This window comes from Trachurus japonicus, chromosome 10 (genome assembly GCF_045865225.1).
Source record: "Trachurus japonicus isolate A0001 chromosome 10, Traja_1.0".
Taxonomy (NCBI): domain Eukaryota; kingdom Metazoa; phylum Chordata; class Actinopteri; order Carangiformes; family Carangidae; genus Trachurus; species Trachurus japonicus.
This window is the reverse complement of record NC_140916.1, coordinates 16,413,485-16,434,717: the sequence shown is the minus strand read 5'-3', so window position 1 is coordinate 16,434,717 and position 21,233 is coordinate 16,413,485. Positions and strand designations below refer to the sequence as shown.

Here is a 21,233-nt window from a genome sequence, read left to right as displayed (position 1 = left end):
TTGATCTTTGGTGGGAGGACACCTTACTCTATTGACAACCTGCTATCCGTCACAGGCGGGGATCATTCCTAGATGTCCTCTTAGTCTGTGGCACTGCCTCTTTATGCAGCTTTGGAAACTTAATGACGTCAGTGCATGCAAAATATGGCACCTGTAGAGACAATGAAAGGGAGATTCAACTCACTGACGGGCACAGAGTTTTCTGTCACTGAGATCTAACAGGTGGAAGACACAGGTGAGGTAAGTTAGACACCATGTGGCCATATGTGTCATTTTGAGCAAGCTTAGTATATCACTGAGGCTTTGTTGGGGGGGGGAGTTACTTGTAAATGCATTTCCTCAAACATATTCAAAACTAAGCATCTCTTGTAAACATTTCCTGTTTGTTCTATTCAAGCACATGTTGGACTCATGGAGTAGATTTCCCGTCTACACTGTACAATGGACACAAATACGGACACGACGGCTAATAACATCATAGAGGGAATGAAGATGGAGATAGACAGCAAGCAAATGATGAATATTTCTGCCACACTATCGGACCAGACGCACCAACACCTGACGATCAGCGAGCGGCCTTCCAACAGCTGCAGGAAAGTCAAAGTGAGAACCAGACCCAGGCTCCAGTTGGCAAAGAGCTTCCCGCCTTACAGTCAGTGTATAGGTGGACTGGGGGACGATGGAGAATGGGACAATCATGAGATTGATTCAGAAAGAAGCAGCCCTCAACATCAGCATCTCGGAAATGATGAGGAAATGCAGGAAAACAGGAACGAGGTCTTTCAAGCCACAGAGGAAAAAGAAGACCAAGGCACAGAGAGGGAAGAAGATGGAGAGCCGACAACAAAGTGTGCGAGGGATGACATGAGAGCTAAATGGAGGGTGAGGAGGAACGAGAGGTCAGGGGGGAGCTGTGAAGCTGACACTGAAAGATGTGAGAAGGGAAGGTGGAGTGGGAAAAGAAGAGTGGAGGAGACTGGGGAAGAAGGGGAGTGTGACAATAAGGGGGGAGACGGGGGCACAAGCGGCGAGTGGAAACACTGGAGAAGTTTTGAGACAGAGAGACAAGAGGAGGGGGACGAAGAGAGGAAGAGGTCTGTGTCAGCAGTGGAGGCAGAGACGGAGGGGAGTGAGGAAACGCCTGAGGGGAAGGATGAAGAGGCCGAGGAGCTGCGAGGGGCCTCCTCGACACAACCGAGGTCCTCCCCACATCCGATCCTCTCCAAGCTTCTGCACTCATCCTCCTCCACCTCCTCCTGCTCCTCCATCAGCCTCTCCTCAGCAGAGAGCGATGAGGTCTTCAGTGAAGGAGAGGAGGCTGGCAAAAAGAGAAAGGCGTTCAGAAAGGTAAGAAAGGTCTAAAACAACACAGAACAGATGGATGAGAGCTAAAAGGCATTTGATATCCCAGTATAAGCACTGGCTGCTATGGTTTTTTGATGGGAGGCCTAAAACTATATTTCTCAACTGTTCTTTGCACCTGTGGTCCTGGTGATTTGCATGGGCTTGAAAGAGGACTTTGATGAGGGTGGATTTGAATGGTGTTTGCATGCAGGCTGCTGCTGCTGCTACAGATATGGAGCAGAAAGCTGAAGGAGAACTGGGGAGTATGCTCATTTATTTTGTGTGTAGGTATACTCTCTGTTTGTATTGTTGGACATTGAGCAGTAATCCATTATGACTGAATCAAAGGTGAAGACTTTCACAGTGAAGTGACAACCCCATCTCCAAAATACTATAACATTTAGGATTTAAAGGTCAGACACCTGCGATTAAAAAAAAACAAAAAACGAGGCCTTTAAATATAAACATTTTCCTCAAGCTGCAAACTGCATTATGTTGTAACAGTTTTTAACAGCATGGCCTGGTTGACTGTAGGTTCCCATGGGGTTTCAATGCCGTGCCTGTCCCTGGAGTGGCAGCTGCTTTGTGTATATACAAAACAGCTCATAACTGTCGAGGAATGCATTGTTTGTAAACAGAACATGTACTAGCACTTGTTTGTTGACCTGCAGGTGTTAATACTGTATAATGTTCCCCCAACGGTCTGTATGATGTGTTTCTGTCAGGGTTTCCTCTGAGAGAGTACAAACCAGGCTACAAGATGAGCATCTGGCCTTGAGCTGCTACTTAGACCTTTTAGTAACACAGGCTCAGCTCCACTTTCCATCTGCATGTAGCTAGATTTAAAAATACTGATGGAGGTGAATATGTTTGTCTGTCGATGCTTCATACCTGTTGCCTATCAGAGATCCAACGCCGACCCTGCCCACAAGACGGAAAATGGATGTTGGGTCTGTGGACAGGAGCAGGCGTGTCAACCGTACGGCCCACGGGCCAAAACTGGGCCGCAGGATGAATTTGCCCACTGTGAAAACTACATAGAAGACAGAGGAAGCATAATGTTGTTTAAATTACATATATTTTTCAGGTTCATAGTGTTGTGTAAAAGGGTAGTCCATTAAATGTAAACATCTTAATAATGTACTGGGAAAATGTATAGTTTTCATTATTATGTTATGTTATGTTATGTTATGTTATTATTATATGAATGGTCCGGCCCACTTGAGATCAAATTGCTCTGTTTATGGCCCCTGCACTAAAATGAGTTGGACACCCCTGCTCTACTCCCTTCTCAATGTGCACTTAGCTTGAAGGCAACAACGTGATCTGCTTTCTTTTGTGCCTCAGTGTCGCACCTGGAAAACCTACCTGACCATGATGCACTGGTCGCTGCGGCGGCAGAGCTCCTGGGTCCAGCTGGCTGGACATCAAGGCATGTGTTACACTAACAGAAACTGTGTGTTTCTCTACACTACTGATAATTATAAGCCTGTACAAGCCCATAATATCCTACTTTTATCTCCACAAAGTCACTTTTTTTTAGAAACTCCGAAAACGCCTTTAAAAAAAATCTTAACTGTCACTTTTAAGTTAATTCATAAAGAGCTGTCACCTCATAGAGGGCTACAGCATGTTGAGCTTATTATTATCACTAAAATAAACGCTCAGTAAAACTCATCACCAGTCCATTTAGCTCATGTAGTGCTCCTGAATTCAGATCATATCCACATCGTGCCGTCTTGGTTTATTCATAATATGAACCCATGATTATTTTAAGGTTTTCCCTTCGTCGCTGGTGTCAGCAGGTAACTTCCAGCTGAGTGACGGAGGGGAGGTGCTGAAACTGCACAGCGAGGTGGAGGCAAACTGCCTGGACTGCCTGATGAGAGACCCGCTGAGACCCTTCGTCCCGCAATACCACGGCGTGGTCACTAGGGGGGAGCACCTCTACATCCGGCTGGAGGACCTGCTGAGCGGCCTGAGGAGACCTGTGATCATGGACTGCAAGATGGGAGTCAGGTTTGAGAGCAATTCTTACATTTCTGGTTGTAGAGAGAGGGGTTCCTGTTATTCAAATGATTATTTACATGGCCTCTCGTCCCTGATTAACAATATTACATGATCTTTGTCAGAAGGATTCTGACAATTAAAACTTCCATGTTAATGAGGACTTGACCTTCATGTTGACCCTTGAGGTTAATTTCTGGCTTTAGAAACAGTAGATGGTAAAATAATCTCAACTTTTCATCTCTAGTTACTAAATTATGAATGAAAGGTCTTACTCTTCACATCACCGTTTTTCCATGTAGCAGTATGTTTTTTTCTACACAATGAATTTTTATGAGAGTTTTTCTATTAGGACATACCAAGAGGAAGAACTGGTCAAAGCTCGTAGCAAAGCCACACTGCGGACTGATATGTACCAGAAGATGGTGAAAATAGACCCGTCAGCTCCATCAGCAGAGGAACACGCGCAGAAAGGTGTGACCAAGTGGCGCTACCTTCAGTGGAGGGATACAACAACTTCTACATCCACACTGGGCTTCAGGATAGAGGGCATCATGGTGAGAGTATAGAGGCCAATAAATCACTTAATAACTCATAAATACCCATTCACCTTGACCACTTTCATTCCTTGACCATCTGCAAACGTCTGTACTGGTGTGTGTGTGTGTGTGTGTGTGAGACAGATGGAGGACGGCAGTGTCCAACGGGACTTCAGAAAGATTCTGACATTGGCTCAAGTCACAGAGGCGTTGCTCTACTTTACCAGGAGTCAGCTGGACATCCTGGTCAGTGCTTATATGTACTATAGCAAACAGAAACTTTGTGTACACACTCAGAGCTACTGCAATGACTAGCCTACCACGGTTTTCAAAATACAACAAAACCTAAAAGGAAATGTAAATTTAAACTTGTCAGCGACTATTATACCACTTTTCTGCCCTTTCCTCCTAAATCAGTCGCATTGTTTTTACATTCAGTGCCCTCTCTCCTCAGTCTATCCATGTTAACACAACTTGTTGCAGCTACACTACAGGTGTTTCAGTCTTTTCTGTTTTTCAATCTCCTGTCAGAAAGCGTACCACTCCAGACTCCTGGCCCTGAGTGATGCACTGAAAAATTCAACATTTTTCAGAAGCCATGAGGTTGGTTCACAAACACAAATTCTCACCTCCATTTGTTTCAAATTCTGGTTTAAATTATTTTTGGCTGAAGTGAAGAACATGGGTTTAAAATATCAGCATATAAGATACAACTGTCAAGAATTAATTTATGGAAGTAAGGTTTTTCTGCTCATCGTTATTCCTCTTCTGGTTTATTTCTCTCTCGCTCAAATTCACCGGATCAGGTGATTGGGAGCTCGCTTCTCTTTGTCCACGACCATAGCAGCAAAGCCAACGTGTGGATGATTGACTTTGGGAAGACGACGCCTGTGCCCGACACGAGCAGGCTCCAACACAACGTCCCGTGGGCTGAGGGGAGCAGAGAGGACGGCTACCTCATCGGCCTCGCGTCCCTCATCTCGTCTCTGGGCCAGGCCATCAGTGTGGTCTCCTGGCAACAGGAGGACGACGGTGGAGATGAGAAGAGTGTTACATGAAGCGGACGGAGGGTTGCGGTGGTTGAGACGACCCTTAAAGGGTACACTTGGGTGCTGTTACACTTTAAACTCTTGCCTCGTTTCATACACTGGATGAGATGAGAGAGGAGAATAATGATTGTGGTGATGAACCCCTCTTCACAGGCTGAAGAAGAACAAGGGAGTACAATTCAGCTATAATTATAGAAATGTGATATGGTACATCTGGCATGTACCCTATACTAAAACAGTTGAGACATGGTGTTATGGACTCAAAGAGTTTAAGCTTTATATGACTTTTTTCTTGATTTTTTTTTTCCAATTACCATTTTATACCTGCTATAATAAACTAGTGTGCCTAAGAAAGAATGTCTATAAAAATGATATCTGAAATAGCCTACAGATGAAAATAAGTTGGTGAAACATATGTGATTATTATTCTCAGAGTTTTGAATTATCTATGTGATGCAGCTGAAATGTTATGTTCACTTTAACATATTATGTGGTGTAACTTAAGCTAAGTGAAATAAACAATAAATGCCTTGATCTGCTCAGTCTCCATATGTCACGATGCTCCTCTGTCATTTCACATTATCACCAACAGGTTACAGACATATGAACTACAGACAGCAGAAATCCTTATCACACATTAATACTTCCATGGATTGGACTGATGGTGATTTTACAGTTTTTCTCGATTGCTAAGACACATTTCTCGAAAGCTTCTCTCATTTTCTCTAAACTGTGAACACAAACCCCAATTTTCAAGTTACATTCACAAAACCTCAGACTCTTCTTGCAAAACCAAACTTTCACCTCAAAACAGTTCAATCTGTGCCCAAAACTGAACAGCCACTAAACACTACATAGAAAAATAGATAACACAATGCTCAGCACATGAAGCTGTAGAAATAAATGTTTATTGTTCACTGTAGCTAAATGCATGTCGCAAAACAAAAAACCTGTGCATTTCCCTCCCTCCCTCCCTCATCCTTTCTTTCTTCACCCTGTCGCCTCTCATCTTCTCCTCTTGCAAAACAAAAATGGTTTTGCCAAAAGAGTGACTGATTCAATCAGTGGGTTCAGGCAACTGAGAATTTGGTTCAGACAACAGGGTTTAGTGTTTTAGCAACTGAGAAAAACTGTAACAGCTTGACTTCATTGTCACACAAAAAGGGAACCACTTTACTTTACTGTATCAGTCTGTAAATCCCACTGTATTTCTAAATAATGTCCCAAAAGGAAACCTCAAAAAAAAGAAAAGAAAAAAAGAAAGAAAATGATGCATATACTGTAGACAAGGCAAAAAAAAAAAAAAAAAACTCGCAACACTGTCTTTTCCCAAAAGGCAAAATATATTTATTCAATCACTGACCTGGCTCTGATCTGAACAATTACATTCAGGTGCTTCTCATAGTTTTTTTGTTTTTTGTTTTTTGGGGGGTCTACCCATGGGAGTGGTTAGAAAAAACACACACATAAGATGATCATGGAAAAGGGAATCCATAAAATGACTAATAACATATAGTATCATAAGTATCAGAATAATCACAAATCAACATATTTGATAAGTGTAGAACTGCTACAAATAAGTAGCTACTATAACCAAAAAAGAAAACATTTTAATACACTTTTTTATTTCTGGGCAAATTGGACTTGTATTTGTCTGGGAAGACAAGAACGATGACCTGAATGAGAATAGACATTTTAGTACACAAATAGGCTTCCTCTGCCCTCAGAAAAAAAGAGGGAGATTGTAGGCTACAACCAGGACAAGCTTGACCATGTTTACAGGCCAAGAATAAAAATCTGATCAAATCTGATTTAAAAAAATATTTTTTTTGTTTTGTTTTATATACACATTGTAGACAAACATAAATTTGTAGAAAAAATAATATCAATGAATGAATGAGCCTATTATTATTTACTCGTTTATAAGTCGAAAATAAGCTGAATGCAACTAGTTGAAACAACCAAAATACAAGTCTGAGAACATTTCGAAACTAACACGGTTATTGCACAATAAGATAAAGGTGATAGAAAACAACGGCATTAGAGACGTTTATATTAGAGATAATGTGCTGATGATGGTTTGAGGACGTGCTCCATGTGGACCAGTGGAGCCAGCAGCTGCAGCGGCGGCGCCTGTTGCTGAACGAGCTGCAGCGGATCAAGTCGGGCGGGACCGAGCTGGCACCGAGCTGGCACCGACCACCACCGGGGGACAGCGGCCAGGTGTTCCCGTTAGCATCGAGAAATATATAACCAGGGGAAAAAAGGGAAAATTAATCGGTAAATTAATCAGGTTTTGCACGCCAGTCTGCAAATACGCGACGCCGCCATAATGCTAACAGATAGCCTAAGCTAATGCAATTTCTTACCTTCATTTATTTTATTTTTTATTTTTTTTTACCATATAGACGATTCACTGCGTGGCATTTTTATTTTTAAATGCTTTCCAAATGACAAGTATGTGACACTTTCCCCCAGAGGAGGTTTTTTCCCTGATGGACCGTGTAACTTTCTTCCGTACCTGCTACCCCAGCCTGGTGGTGACACGTGTCCTGGATCAAGGTGAGTTTGGCTCGTTAATCACAGACACGTGGGCTCGTCTCTCAGGCAGGTGGACCAGGTAGATGTGATTGAAGCTCCGTGTTAAAGTAGGTCACGGTGGGAGAGATGATGGAGATAGTAGAAGAAAGTTAACTATTTGAAAGTAAACAAAGCTTGTACCTACATTAGTAGCTATCTGTATTTTTGTTGTTTTGTTTTTTTACTCATCTTTACCAAAATTGAACTCGTCAGAGATGTCTGATGGTTTTGATAGGCTACCTGATATGACAGCACAACTCTTTCATTTTGATCAGAAATTATCTCTTTTCCTGGTGGCAATGAGCTAGAGAGTTCACTGTAATTGTTTCAAATTACTGCAGGAGGATTACCACGTGTCTGATCATGCCAGCGGTAAACAAACAAACCAGTGCAACTATGATGAATAGTTGATAATAAATACAAGAAAAGATTAGGATAACAAAGTGAAGCCTGTATAGCTATTGTGCTAAACTAGAAGTACCTTGGTCGTATTTAAATAGTATCATTGCAGTATATGAAAAAAACAAAACAAAAAACCTATAGAAACATAAGTGCAAAATTGTGTTTGTGTGTGTCAGTCAAGCAGCACTGTTGTGTTAGAGTACATCAAGAGTACATTGATTTTGGCTAGGTGTAAGAAATGTATGCGGTTTTTTTAATTGAACTATTAAACTACTATCTCATGTAAAAGTAGAAAAAAACATTTTGAAAAATACTTGGTCACAAATGGAAATTATCATATATTTAGTAGACTATTTTTAATCTTGTCCGTGGATTTTAAACAGCAAGAGGTTGCAAGTCATTTTTATTTATTTATTTTTTATTTTTTACAACTGTTAGTGATACAAAATTGATTGTGACTGTTTTTTAAATGTTTTTTATTTAATTTTTATACTAGTATACTCACATATTCTGGTTGTGTTGTGTTATGCTCAGTTACTGGTTTTACTTTTTCATCTCCGCGCCTTCAACGTACCCCGGAAGTAGAAACGCTGTGACGTAAACACTTCCGCTGTCTTCTCGTCAACGCACAGTGGGAGCAGCTAGCAATGCTAACAGCTAACTAGTTAAAGAGCAACTCGCTGCCACCAGGTCGGCGTCGCCTTTGTCCGTCTTTTTGACCCACGACTAATGTCGGGGCTTCTTCCACGGCCTTGCTGTTGTGTTTCATGAACGAGAAGCCCCCTCTCGACATTGGTTTTTAGACCCAGGGTGGTGCGTGCGTGTGTGTGTTTTTTTTTCCTGTTTTTCCAGTCTGACACTTAACAGAGAAATATGGCGGATGGCGGGCATTACTACAACGGTAAGAGAAAACTATGCATCAAAACTATAATCTGACGTTTTCTTTGCTCCTATTTACCATTTTCCCTCAGACCATGAGGACTTTATGTCGGAGAGAGAGGTCAGAAGCGCTGGTTTCATGGTCTCAGGAGGTAACAGAGCACATATGGGCAGTCTGAAGGTCTAACTATGCCCCTTTACTGACACAAGCATTTACACTATCGTCACTGCTAGCAGTTCGTTTTTTATCACCATATTAGTATGTATAATATTAATATGACTATTGTTTATAGCTGTAAATTAGAGTAGAATGAATACAGACATTGCAGATGTTAACCAGGCCTGTCCTACAGCTTATTTTATTCCTAGTATTCACATGGAGGACTCTTTAAAACTTATAGGTTTTGATATATGTTCATACATGTGACTAGATTTCCGTAAGAGCCTCCAATGATACTGTTTATAAAATCTAAATGCAGAATATGTGCTTATTTCTTTCCATCTTATACACATCACACAATAACAATCACTGTGGCTTGATCTATTAATTGTTCTATCTATAATAGTGCATTGTTTGATGTATTTAAGGCTCATCTGGTTACTTATGTGCGGATAAAGTTGTAGAACTCAACGTAATGTATGTTTTATGATGTGATATATTATTATTATTATTATTAGTTTATTATATCAAATTGACTAGCATTTGTTTTCTGTCCCTCTGCTCAGAGCATGATGATAGAACCGCTCCACCACAGTTTCGCAACCGTAAAGGCCGAGGCGGCAACAAAGGTCGGCCAAATGACAGGTCCCGTCGAGACCGGCAACGGGGAGGTCACCAGGGTGGCTTTGGAGGTCCAGGTCCACGGTCGAGGCTTGACGACACTGATGGAGACGTAACTATGAGCGATGGCCCTCAGGACAACAACTCCCAGCACAGATTGTAAGTATGGATCACTCCCTAAGCCAATGCGTTGATCAGCATCCCGTTGATAATTTAACTGATAATAAACATCATGTTTGCTGTGGTGAGACTTGAGGGGACGTTCTAAAACAAGAACCTTGGTAAATACGGGGGGGCGGGGGGGGGCTGGAGAGTTGTTTAGTGTAGAAGCCAAATTAAGCTTTCAAATGTTGTACCAGGATGATAGATTCAATGTGATCAAACATACAAGTTTTCCCTCTAATCTTTATACAGGTACAGGAAGAAAAAGTAGAGCAGAATTATTCTCGTTATTTGTGCAGGATATGAAACCTCAGTTTGCGGTCTACCCACGTGAAAATAAAAACAAAAGTGAAACTGTAAAAGTGAATGGAGTCCAGTTCAGTCGTTTTGTTGAACCATTTGCTACTGTTATTTTAACACCGTTTTATATGAATCTGCTGTACATTTCACAGTTTTACTTTTTAGGTATCCCTTGCTAGCAATATGGGATTTTTCAACTTCTCGTGTGTGAATGTATTTGAATTACTTCACACTCTGACAGCACATGCATTGGGTGTCAAGCCCTCGTGACATGATGCAGCACTCGGTGCCGTTATTGCATTCTTTAAAAGGTAGCTAAATTATCACTATACAGGAGGTGGGAAATGTCACAACCCTCAAAATGTTTGTCAACCCTTACAGGAAGGGTGGTGCACAACATTTAGTGTAAATGTATAATGACACAGAGACACATGAACTCTGCACTGGCTTTGGCAGATAAAGAATTGCAACAATGAAAAAACTGAAATGGCAGCACTCACAAAATAAACTTGAAACATTTATTTAACGCACAGCAGTGCCTGACGGACACGTTTCAGCCCTTGGCTTTCTTCAGCGTGAGACTGCTGAATGGGTGTGACCCATATATATAACCTCCCTCGAAAACACCAGCTGACAATCAATCAAACATTTAGTCAAAAAATAATAATAGTAATCATCACATGGCACAGAAGATTATACGATAAAGATAAAGAATTGCAACAATACAAAAACGCCTTCTTGTTGGACTTGCTAGTTGCAGAGACATTTAGAAACTCTGCTTCGTTTGGTCCTGGGCGGTTGGAAAATACTACTCTCAGCCAACGAAGCAGGAAGTCTGTAGAAGGAACTAAGGCCCTGCTCAGACTGCTCTGTGGCCGAGCCCTTTTTAATTTGGTGCAATGTAATTTCGTTGTATATGTATTCTTTCGTTGCTGTGTGTATATATACAATGACAAGAAAGAACCTTAAAACCCTCAACCCTGGCATTAACATCCATCCAAGATGCATTTAGGTTACATTTGAGATTTGATCACTAAACCCACATTCAGAGGTGGTCGGGCCAATCCCTCACAACACACGCAGCAAGTTCATTTTCATACAGGACGGAAAAATGAGATCCAGTCACAAGTGGTCCGTAATGCCAGCTTTGAGGTTATGGTCCCAGCGTTGTCCACTTGTGATCTGATCAGTCAGGATGCATTTTAATGTCAGGACAAAATAAATGCTGTGGACTCGAGTGAATGAGAACATGGTCTCAGACTTCCAGACCTCACTGCATGTCCTGGTTTTGTCTTCTTCAGTAACCCATATGGAAGGTCTTTTCGGAAAGGAGAGGGACGGTTTGACCGAGATAGACGACAAGGCAAATGGGGAGGAGGTAGAGGCGGCGGCGGCTTCAGAGGGGACCGTGGAGGTGGAAGTGGCGGAGGAGGAGGGAAGAATCAGTCCGGCTGGTCCAAAGTAACGGTGCGTATCGTTAACAGTTGTCACAAGACCTTAAGGTCACCTTTTTAATCTATTTACAGAAATCATAATTTTTCTTTTTTGTCTGTTTGACAGATTCCACATGGCAGGAAATACGACAAAAAATGGTTGTTGACAGCTCTTCAGAACATCTGTTCGGTTACCTTTACACCTGTACAGGTGAGTTTAAGCCTCATCAATGCTTACTCATTAAGGAATAGATCTTGAAAGGGTTAATTTTGTGTGTTCTCAATTAAGCAGTAATTACACCAGTCTCAACACATTGCTGAGCCAGGAGTTTGTGTAGATTGATCTTCATCACGTCCACTCTCCCTGTTCCTCTAGTTTCATGTCGACCATGACAGGGCCCATTTCTACGTGGACGATTCCCCCGCTGCCAATGCTTTACGCAAATGTTCGCACAAGATCACAGACGCAGACGGCTATAAGGTATGTCAGATATCTTCACATTTTGGTGAAATCCTACACTGCTGGCCCTTATCGTGCCTGTTCTATGGCAACTTTAAATCAAATCGGCATCTGATGGTTACAGGTGGAGGTGCACGTCAACAACAGTGCACCGCCGAACTTCCTCCTCGCTGACCTGAAGCCTGAACACTTGGAGCACCTGAAGGTGAGCTAGAGGAATCTGATGAGAGTAATGCTTGCTTGCTTTTTTTTTGAGGGCAGAGAGATTTTGAAGCTTCCCTCAGTTCTGTCAATTTTCTTTTTTGCTGTTCGGTTCTGTTCATCTTCTCATATAGACGACTTGTATTTTTCACAGCAATGTATGGCAAAACGTTTTGATGGTTCCCAGCAAGCACTTGACTTGAACAACATCCGAACAGACCCAGGTAATTATGTGTTTTAGGTATCTATAAATGTTGTAGGTAATCTGTTAAGTTGAACCCAGCAAAGACTTTTGACAAATGTTAAAAGGATAGTTCAACATTTTGGCAAATTGGCCCCTTTGCCATAATCCCTATAGTCATAGCAGTAGGTTTGTTACCTTTTATTGCTGGTGCAAGCTATTTTTAAAACGGCGGAGCAGAGCCGTGAGCTGCTCAGAGCTACGCTACAGAGGCTAATGGGATTTCTTGGTTTCCCTCATCAAACTCATCAAATACACAATCCAACAACTCCAAAACGCTCTGGTGGACAAGTTGTGACCTGCACATTCACCACGCTATGAGATAATAACACAATGTTACCAGACAGAGTTGTTTTAGAGGTAAATTCATGCAAAACAGCTGATGCGCGTTGCGTTTAGGGACAGTTTTTAAGCAAGCAGACTCTGTATTTACCTCGAAAATGGCTCCGTTTCGTAATGTTCTGTTATTATCTCATAGCGTGGTGAATGTGCAGCTCACAACTTGTCCACGAAAGTGTTTTTGGATTTTGTATTTGATAAGTTTGATGAGGGAAACCGAGAAATCCCATGAGCCTCTGTAGCGTGGCTCTGAGCAGCTCGCGGCTCTGCTCCGCCGTTCTAAAAATAGCTTGCACCGACAACTAAAGGTAACAAACCTACTACTATGACTATAGGGATTATGGCAAAGGGGCCAATTTGCCAAAAATGTTGAACTATCCCTTTGAAAAATGTAAGTTGTAAAATCATTTTCCAATTTGGAGTGTTTTCTGCTATCCTACTTTTCTGTCACAGACTTGGCATCCCAAAAAATTGAAGTCACCTTGAGTCGGAAGACACACATGGAAGCTGTGATCAGGATCATTGAAGAAAACATTCCAGAGGTAATCGATGCAGTGAAAGGTTTTAATGTCATGACGCAGGTGCACACCCAAACAGTTTTCTTATGAGGTGATTGTGCTCACACGTGTCTCCTCTGGCTGTTGTCAGCTGACTAGCTTGAACATGAGCAACAACCGCATTCACAAGCTGGATGAACTCGCTGAGTTGGTTACCAAGGTGCCTAATCTGAAGACCCTCAACCTGTCCCACAATGAGGTGAGGCCGGTTGCTCATTACATTCATATCTAATATAATAACCAGACTTTAAAAAAAAAAAACCCTCCTCTCACACCATGTTGTTGTGTTGCTGTTGTGCCCTCCAGCTGAAGACAGACCGGGAGCTGGACAAGTTGAAAGGCCTGAAGCTGGTGGAGCTGTGGCTGAACAGGAACCCCCTGTGCGTGTACTTCAGGGACCAGGCGGCGTACATCAGGTCAGTCAGCAGTTCAGGGGGGTGAGTGGAGAAGCTTTTACAGAGGGGGACACAGTGGTGTGAGTGTTTGTGTGTGTGTGTGTGTGTGTGACTCCAAGGGTCTCTCACTGTACAACAAGAGTAAGTGGCAGTGTGCTACAAAAGAGGATCAAGGCTTTGTGTTGTGTGTGTACGCGAGAGAGCGACACCTTTATAAATAATAACAGAAATAATTTCCCTAACAATCAAGGACAAACTTTAGGACAAAGCAGAGCCAGCTGACACTCATCATTAACTCCCTGTGTTTGTGTATGTTGTGTGTCGTTGTGCATGAGAGGAAGGCAGGGGGAGATAAGAAGCACATACATTCATTTGCAATTGATAAAGAGTTTTGTTTTACATGTTTTCTTTCCACTGGATGATTACATTTCCCTTTTCACACTGCAGCCTAAACATTTCTTTATTCTAAAAGTTGCTGGGAGGAACCATCGAACTGCGATGCACTTTGTTTTCCTTTCAACTTGCTTAATTTCTCCACAGTTTGAACAGCTGTCTTCTCTCTTCACCTTTTTGTGGGACATCCTTTCATGCTTTGGTCTTTTTTATGGTCCTCAGTGACGCTGCACCCAGCACTCATCTGCCAACATCCTGGTTAAATATCCCATAGGCTGCTATAAAGCACCATCACACTGCTGCTGATATTTATAACTCTGAGAAGAAGCACTTAAGAAAAAAAAAAAAAAAAAAAGGGGGAAGGAAAAAAAAAAAAAGAAGACATTCAGCCTTCATGACTTCTAACAATCTACTGTGAACTGCTTTCAGAAATACCAATCCACAACAATCTCTTGAGCAGTACTGTATGACAGTATAGGTTGTTTATTGGAGAGAGGGCAATCCACAGTTGTGTTGACAAATGTTTGGATGAAGTAAAGAAAATCCACAGCCAATGATTTCCATCCCCTCGTAGCACCCCCTGCCCACTCGGCCCCCTGTTTCAGGCGAGTATGGAAGGCTGGATAGCCTATGACGGGTAAGATCCCACCTCAAAACCCTGGGACAACCTAAGGCAGGCACAGTCACGATTACTCGGCCTCAGTCCCTGTGAGCTCCGACTCACCAAGAACGCCAGCAGAAGAACTTGAGAGGACGGGACTCCACAGGAAACGCTGTTGGGCTGAGAAGGAGGGGGGACACCTGTCATTATCAATGACTAACGATGACCCAAAGATCAAAGGTGGTCTCTCTCTTTGGCCTAAACAGGCCTCTGCTTTTCCGTGAATGAAGTGGAGAGTTTGGCAAGTACCCTTAACCTAACGTGTGAGGGAGATTTTCCTCTGAACTGAAAATTGAAGTTCAGTTTTGCCCGAAGTAAGTCAAATGAAGAAAACGTCATAACGCTTCCTCTTCCAGCTTCTGACGGCTGTGACCAGTACGAAAAGCTCAAATATCAACCAGAGAGAGCAGAATAGAGATTTGTCACCTTAGTTGAAAAACCCAACGATATTCCCGCCCCCCTGTAAGCAGAGGTACGGCGTCCATCTTTGGCTATAAATGAAATGCCTAAAATTACTGGTGCTAGAAGACCCAGGTCTTCAGAGTTGATGATGGCCAAGAAACGGTGATAAACGCGTTGCTTGTTCAGCGGGGGACGGCTCTAGGATGAGTGGTGAGACTGCTGGGTCCAGCTCAGTTTGAGGCCTGCTGTCCTTTTTTTTGTTCAGCCCTGTTCTCAGGTTGCTATTCTTTGCTGATAATCATGTGCACAGACACCGACCAGCTCGATAGCGATTGGCTCCTCTCGTGAATGTCAGACCACTCGTACCATACTACCTGTGTCTGTGTGCATTTTACTTATTTTTACATTTCTTTTTAACCAAACCCCTGTTTTTATAGATCCATCTGCTCCCCAACATCTGGGCCAGAGTTTGGGGGGTAGGGGAAGTTAACAGGAGACCTCTCCCCCAACACTGCATATCATAACCTCTTTTTATTTCACTAATTAAACCTGGATGTGTTTACTGGTTTCCAGTGTGGTCCGGTAGATCGTGGGTCTCTGCATGTTTGTGTGTGTGTGCTCCTAGAAAAGTGTGCTTGTGTTGCCTCCCCATGTCAGATCTGTGTATATCTCCATGTTGGGGGAGAGGGTGAGTATACCTGCTGGTAAGTACACCTTTGGGTGGGAGATCTGTGGAACAGCACGGCACGAAACTTAAGCAGGTTCATTTGTCGATTTACTTAACATACAACAAAGAATAAATCCCTTGGTTTACACAAACACTGGTTGTAGTAATATTATTCTCATCTGTACACCCCCCAAATGTTCTTGACAGCGTAACAACTCAAGATTACAGCTGAAACTGAAAGACACAAAATGACATAGGAGGGTCAGCAGGAGTGACTGACAGTGGTATCAGTGTATTGAACGTGGTCTTCTGTGTGTGCGCTGTGGCTTGTGGTTGTAACTTTCCTGCTCTTGATTTTTTGTTCCCATACTAGTGCTGTGCGGCAGAGGTTTCCCCGGCTTCTCAAACTGGTAAGTCCACATATTTATCTCAGCCTCCTTTCTTTCTTGATGCTTTCTCATCCACAATCAATCAATCAATTTGTTTATTTCGGGCATGTCAATTTAAATCATCATCATCACACTTAATCTTAGTTCAAATAATACAATACACATGGCCGAAAGGGAAAGCAGGAGAAGCAAAAGCCTATCTAGTCCCGCCCCCATTACCCACAGAATAAAAATCTTTATCATAATCTTTTTTTTGCTTTTTGCTTTTTTTTTTTTACATTTTGATATAACATTCTTTTACTTATGACATTTTGACATAACATGTTACAGCAGTAGGTAGTATACAGAGCTGAAGTTTAGCTCTAGACAGTACATACAGATTACGTGTGTGTTTGCACATGTGTCCATATTTGTCCGTCATGAGTGAACAACAGTCTCATCTTGTAGCTTGGCATGTCACAAAGTCACAGAATGGTCCAATCAACAGAGAGCAAAGTCCAGTGTACTTATTATTTGTTGGGATGGTGTGAGAGCCCTTTTATGCCAGTTTACATAATGTGGTGATTAGTCAATGTTGCAAAACTCATAAGACCTGTAAATCTAGGTGTACTAGTGTACGTACACCTTATGGCTGTCACATTTGATTTATAGTAGATGACAGTAGAATACAATCGTTTTCTCTTCAAATTTTAAATGAGTTTATTAGTTTGTATTAGGGCTGCCACAAACGATTATTTTGATAGTCGACTAGTCACCGACTATTTTTTCGATTAGTCGACTAATCGGATCATACGTAAATTGAATGTAAAACATACAGCTTATCGCACCAGCATGCAGCTGCTCTTATATACCATCATTAGCTTTCAGCTTGAAGTGTTTAAGGTATATGCTAACTAAAAATAAAGACAATTAAGATGGTAGTTCATTAAACTTTTAATGAAATATGCAGCTTTAACTGTAGCATAAAGTGCAAACAGCTGAGCAAAATAAGGATAAGGCACTGGCCTAAACAACACCAAAATAAATACTTAAAGGTTTTTTGTCTTTCCTTCATTTGTCTCTGGCATTAAACATAGCTACATTTAAATAAAATGAGGTGGACACCTGAAACTAAGGAATTGTTCACAATAATAACGTTTTGGTAGGCTTATCATTCAAATATAACTTGTGCTCATTGTAAATAATAGGTTAAAAAAATCGAATAGTTTATAAGACAATCGTCTTGTCTGAAAAAATGTAAATGTCCTTTTTACTGTCACAGAAGGAGAAACATGGAAAGACTCCACCAGAAAGTTCTGTGTGAAACTGTCAAATGAAAACAAGTGAAACTGAGGTGCAGCTCAAACTCTGCAAGGTGTGGACTGTGATGAGAAGCTACCGGAAAATATTGACGTAGATTTACGCCGGGAGAGAAGACTTTTTTATTTTTAAATGACGAACGGCTGTTTTTCAGTCCGTGATTTAAAACGATGGAGCGGCGATACCGCTCCTAGTAGCGCTTCTCAGAGAGAGAGAGAGAGAGAGAGAGAGAGAAGCGGCGGGCGGGGGGTTACACCGGTGCTGCTTGATGAGGGACAAGACAGGTAGAGAGAGAAAAGAGAGAGAACACCTGTAAACTCACCTTGAGTGAGTGCACGTGTGTGTGTGTGGTGCGCGGCTGCAGCGGCGGGTGCGTGTGTGGAAGGTGCCCCAGCAGTTTTGAGAGAAAAACAAAATTAAAAAAAAATAAAAATACGACGCATCGACTATTAAATTAGTTGTCGACGATTTTAATAGTCGACGTAGTCGTGACTAGTCGACTAATCGTGGCAGCCCTAGTTTGTATCTTCTGTATGAAGAGAAGTTGAATTTAACTTAAATTTTGGCTCGAACAGTTCTATTAGTCTGTTGTTATTGTTATTGTTATTATTATTATTATTATTATTATTATTATTATTATTATTATTCATCATCTGTCAACTGGTCAAGCCCACCCCCAGTGCTGACTTCTCTCTCATGTATCTTCCTTCATTTGTTCTTTCCTTTATAGGATGGTCAGGACCTGCCCCCACCCATTGGATTTGATGTGGAGACCCCCACCACTATTCCTCCGTGCAAGGTTACTTATTTTAGCACGTAATTTATAGGAGTATATTTGCTCTTCATGATGGGATATTGAGTAATGAGTGTTAAGTGTTTCCATGCACCTGACAACTGTCTTACCTGTTGATAATCCAGGGCAGCTGTTTTGGCTCCGATGAAATCAAGGCCCTCATCCTTCGCTTTCTGCAACAGTGAGTGTCCAAGTCTTTATTAAGATGCACTAGCAATGTGCCGTAACTAGTATTTCATAAACATTACTTCCAAAACAACCTCCATGGGCTAGAAAGAACCTCAAGAACACATGAAAATGAACTTGTGTCACATGTGACTCTACATTGCAGGTACTACAGTATATATGACTCGGGCGACAGACAGCCGCTTCTGGACGCCTACCATGACGGAGCGTCGTTATCGCTCACGACACCGTACTCCACCCAGAATCCCTCCAGGTAAGATAACACTAAAAGAGACAGGCTTTTCTATACATATGATGTTGTTCAGTTTTTTTCCCTGGTAGAATTCGTTCAGTAGAAGTCATTTGCAGCTTCATCTGTCATTAGCTTCACTCATCTCAGACAACTCTGTGTTCATACTGACGTCACGTGTCTCTGTCCTCTTGTGTTTAGGAGCAGTCTGGGAGAATATCACAAAGACAGTCGAAACCTGAAGAGGCTGAAAGACTCAAGTGAGTTTGTCTTTCATGTCGGGAGTATTATTGATTTATTAATCCTCCCGTTGGCAGTTAGAATCAAGCAAGACGAGTGTGTGTGTGTGTGTACATTACACTGGATTACTTAGTCAGGTCTTCAGAGGCTGTATCCCAGCAGCAGTGACAGCATCTTTTTCATTGTTGGGACTTTTGACCTGTCAGTGCACGTGAGACGTTGAGACTTAATATTTTGTGATTTGGTGTTTTCCCCCTTCAAACATCGGCATCTCTAGCAATAAGATTTCGACTTCTGAAGCACACGCGACTGAACGTGGTGGCTTTCCTGAACGAGTTGCCCAAAACTCAGCACGACATCGCCTCCTTTACTGTCGATGTAAACACCTACACGGTGAGTTCATGTAGTTTTCTTTTGGGCCATTCACTCCCTCTTCTCACCATGAATCACTTGTGTATTAATTCTCCAAAAATGTTTTTCTGTTTGTAGAACACACTACTGTCATTCACAGTGAGTGGAGTCTTCAAAGAAGGTGAGATGTTTGCTGATCATGATTTCTACATGTGGTCCTCATTCAATGCAAAGATGAGTGGTGGTGAATTTGCTACTAATTTGTGTCGTGTCTGTTTTTCAGTTGCTACTGATGGTAAATCTCGAGACTCCACCATGGCTTTCTCTCGAGTCTTCATCACAGTCCCAGCAGGGGGTACTGGGTAAGATTAGTGAGCTCCCAGCGGGTTTTATCACCTTCCTGTTGTCCATCTTGTGTTTCCCTGTGGAAGTGCCTGTCTCAAAGTGCAAACAACAGTTGGGCATCAGGAAGATCAACTTGGCATAAAGACAAACATTCTTGCCTGGTTATATCAAATGCAACTACAAGGTCACCTGATGCATCATATAGTTTCATTAAGCTGGATGCAGTTCTGTGTTTGTTTGTTTTTTCCACAATTGGTCCTACTGGCAGTCCCAAACAAATGATTTTCTCAAATATGAACCCTTCAGGAGCATTTAAGGGCTAAATGTACATTTTTGCTTCTTGTATTTTATTAAGCAGAACTACTCTCAAGCTGGCAGTTTATTAGCTATTAAAGTCTTTATAACAACATATTTCTAAAACTGTTTCAATAAAATACAAATATCTTCACTTAAATTAAGGCAGGATTTATTGCACAGCTGTTGTCGACATGAACCTGATTACCTGCCAGTTAAGACCACAAGGCGGTTAAATCCAGCAGCACATTGTGCACACAAGCAAAGAGCAGGAAATCCACCTCCTGGCACAACTGAAACATTGAAGCTTCATTGTGCGTCTGCCGTCTGCTTCCTCTTGTGACACAGTTTGTGCATCGTGAACGACCAGCTTTTCATCCGAATGGCCACAACAGAGGAGATCCGCCGCGCCTTTGTGGCTCCCGCCCCGACTCCTTCTTCCAGCCCGGTCCCCACCCTCACTGCACCACAGCAGGAGATGCTCACAGCCTTCTCACTCAAGTCTGGCATGAACCTTGAATGGTCCCAAAAGTAAGTCGTGTTTGTGGTGTTTGCAGTGTTGCATGACATCTTTTATTTACGTCATTTAAAATATCTCAACGCTTGATCTGTCACAGGTGTCTGCAGGACAACGAGTGGGATTTCAACAGAGCGGCACAAATCTTCACCAAGCTTAAGGTAACATTATTTAACTTACAAATGATAAATGTAATATCCGTACAGGTGTAGTTTTTAACGTAAGACCCTGAAATGTCTTTTCTCTCTTTCCAGACGGAAGGCCAGATCCCTGATGTTGCTTTCATCAAATGAAGAATTGAATCATACATATGTGAAATTAAATCTTGCGTAATTTTATTTATCCTTTTTGTTTTATCACCTACTATTGAGCTTTGTTTTATTAAAAACAATGTAGATCAAGTTTCTTTTGATCTGATTACTTTAATTACTGTTTTGTTTTAGCAGCCAAATGTAAACAGTTTGACCTGGAAACTGGTGTTATGATACAATCTTTGGTTGGCATCATAATTTTGGATATTGATCATTTGTATAGAAATCACTACATGTTTTCATAGGAATAAAGGCAGATGGCTTACCTTGTTCATCTTTACTTGTTATTGTGTGTAACAATAAAAAAATACTTTGTCATACAACTGTTACATTTTACTCCTGCTGCAGTAAGATAAAAAAAATATTGGAATTATATTTTTAGCCAAAAAATCCCAACAATTAAGTGGCATATGGTAATTGTGCAAACAAACATTGTTAAGGTCATTATCCAGTTGCACTCTGCAGAACCGTCCTATCAGTTTTGCAG

At 41.8% G+C, this 21,233-nt stretch overlaps 2 protein-coding genes across 3 annotated transcripts; both read left to right on the top strand.

Moving 5' to 3' along the window:
• The first annotated feature begins 118 nt into the window (after positions 1-118).
• Positions 119-5,472, top strand: LOC146979642 (uncharacterized). The gene is made up of 8 exons (XM_085788713.1): positions 119-240; positions 398-1,347; positions 2,692-2,776; positions 3,150-3,363; positions 3,704-3,908; positions 4,035-4,136; positions 4,422-4,493; positions 4,697-5,472. The coding sequence occupies exons 2-8, from the start codon at positions 442-444 to the stop codon at positions 4,946-4,948; spliced, it is 1,836 nt and encodes a 611-aa protein (XP_085644839.1). The 5' UTR covers positions 119-240; positions 398-441; the 3' UTR covers positions 4,949-5,472.
• Positions 5,473-7,423: 1,951 nt separating this feature from the next.
• On the top strand, positions 7,424-21,024 carry nxf1a (nuclear RNA export factor 1a). 2 transcript variants are annotated; one of them, XM_085789614.1, is made up of 22 exons: positions 7,424-7,501; positions 8,893-8,952; positions 9,527-9,740; positions 11,345-11,510; positions 11,604-11,687; positions 11,853-11,957; positions 12,061-12,141; positions 12,292-12,361; positions 13,171-13,259; positions 13,366-13,473; positions 13,581-13,690; positions 16,166-16,202; positions 18,211-18,279; positions 18,399-18,454; positions 18,605-18,712; positions 18,890-18,948; positions 19,206-19,321; positions 19,418-19,460; positions 19,563-19,641; positions 20,267-20,449; positions 20,536-20,596; positions 20,690-21,024. In XM_085789614.1, the coding sequence occupies exons 1-22, from the start codon at positions 7,435-7,437 to the stop codon at positions 20,726-20,728; spliced, it is 2,004 nt and encodes a 667-aa protein (XP_085645740.1). In that variant the 5' UTR covers positions 7,424-7,434; the 3' UTR covers positions 20,729-21,024. The 2 variants fall into 2 exon arrangements, with proteins under 2 accessions (XP_085645740.1, XP_085645741.1); XM_085789615.1 differs by lacking the exons at positions 7,424-7,501; positions 8,893-8,952 and adding an exon at positions 8,574-8,822.
• Positions 21,025-21,233: the final 209 nt, after the last annotated feature.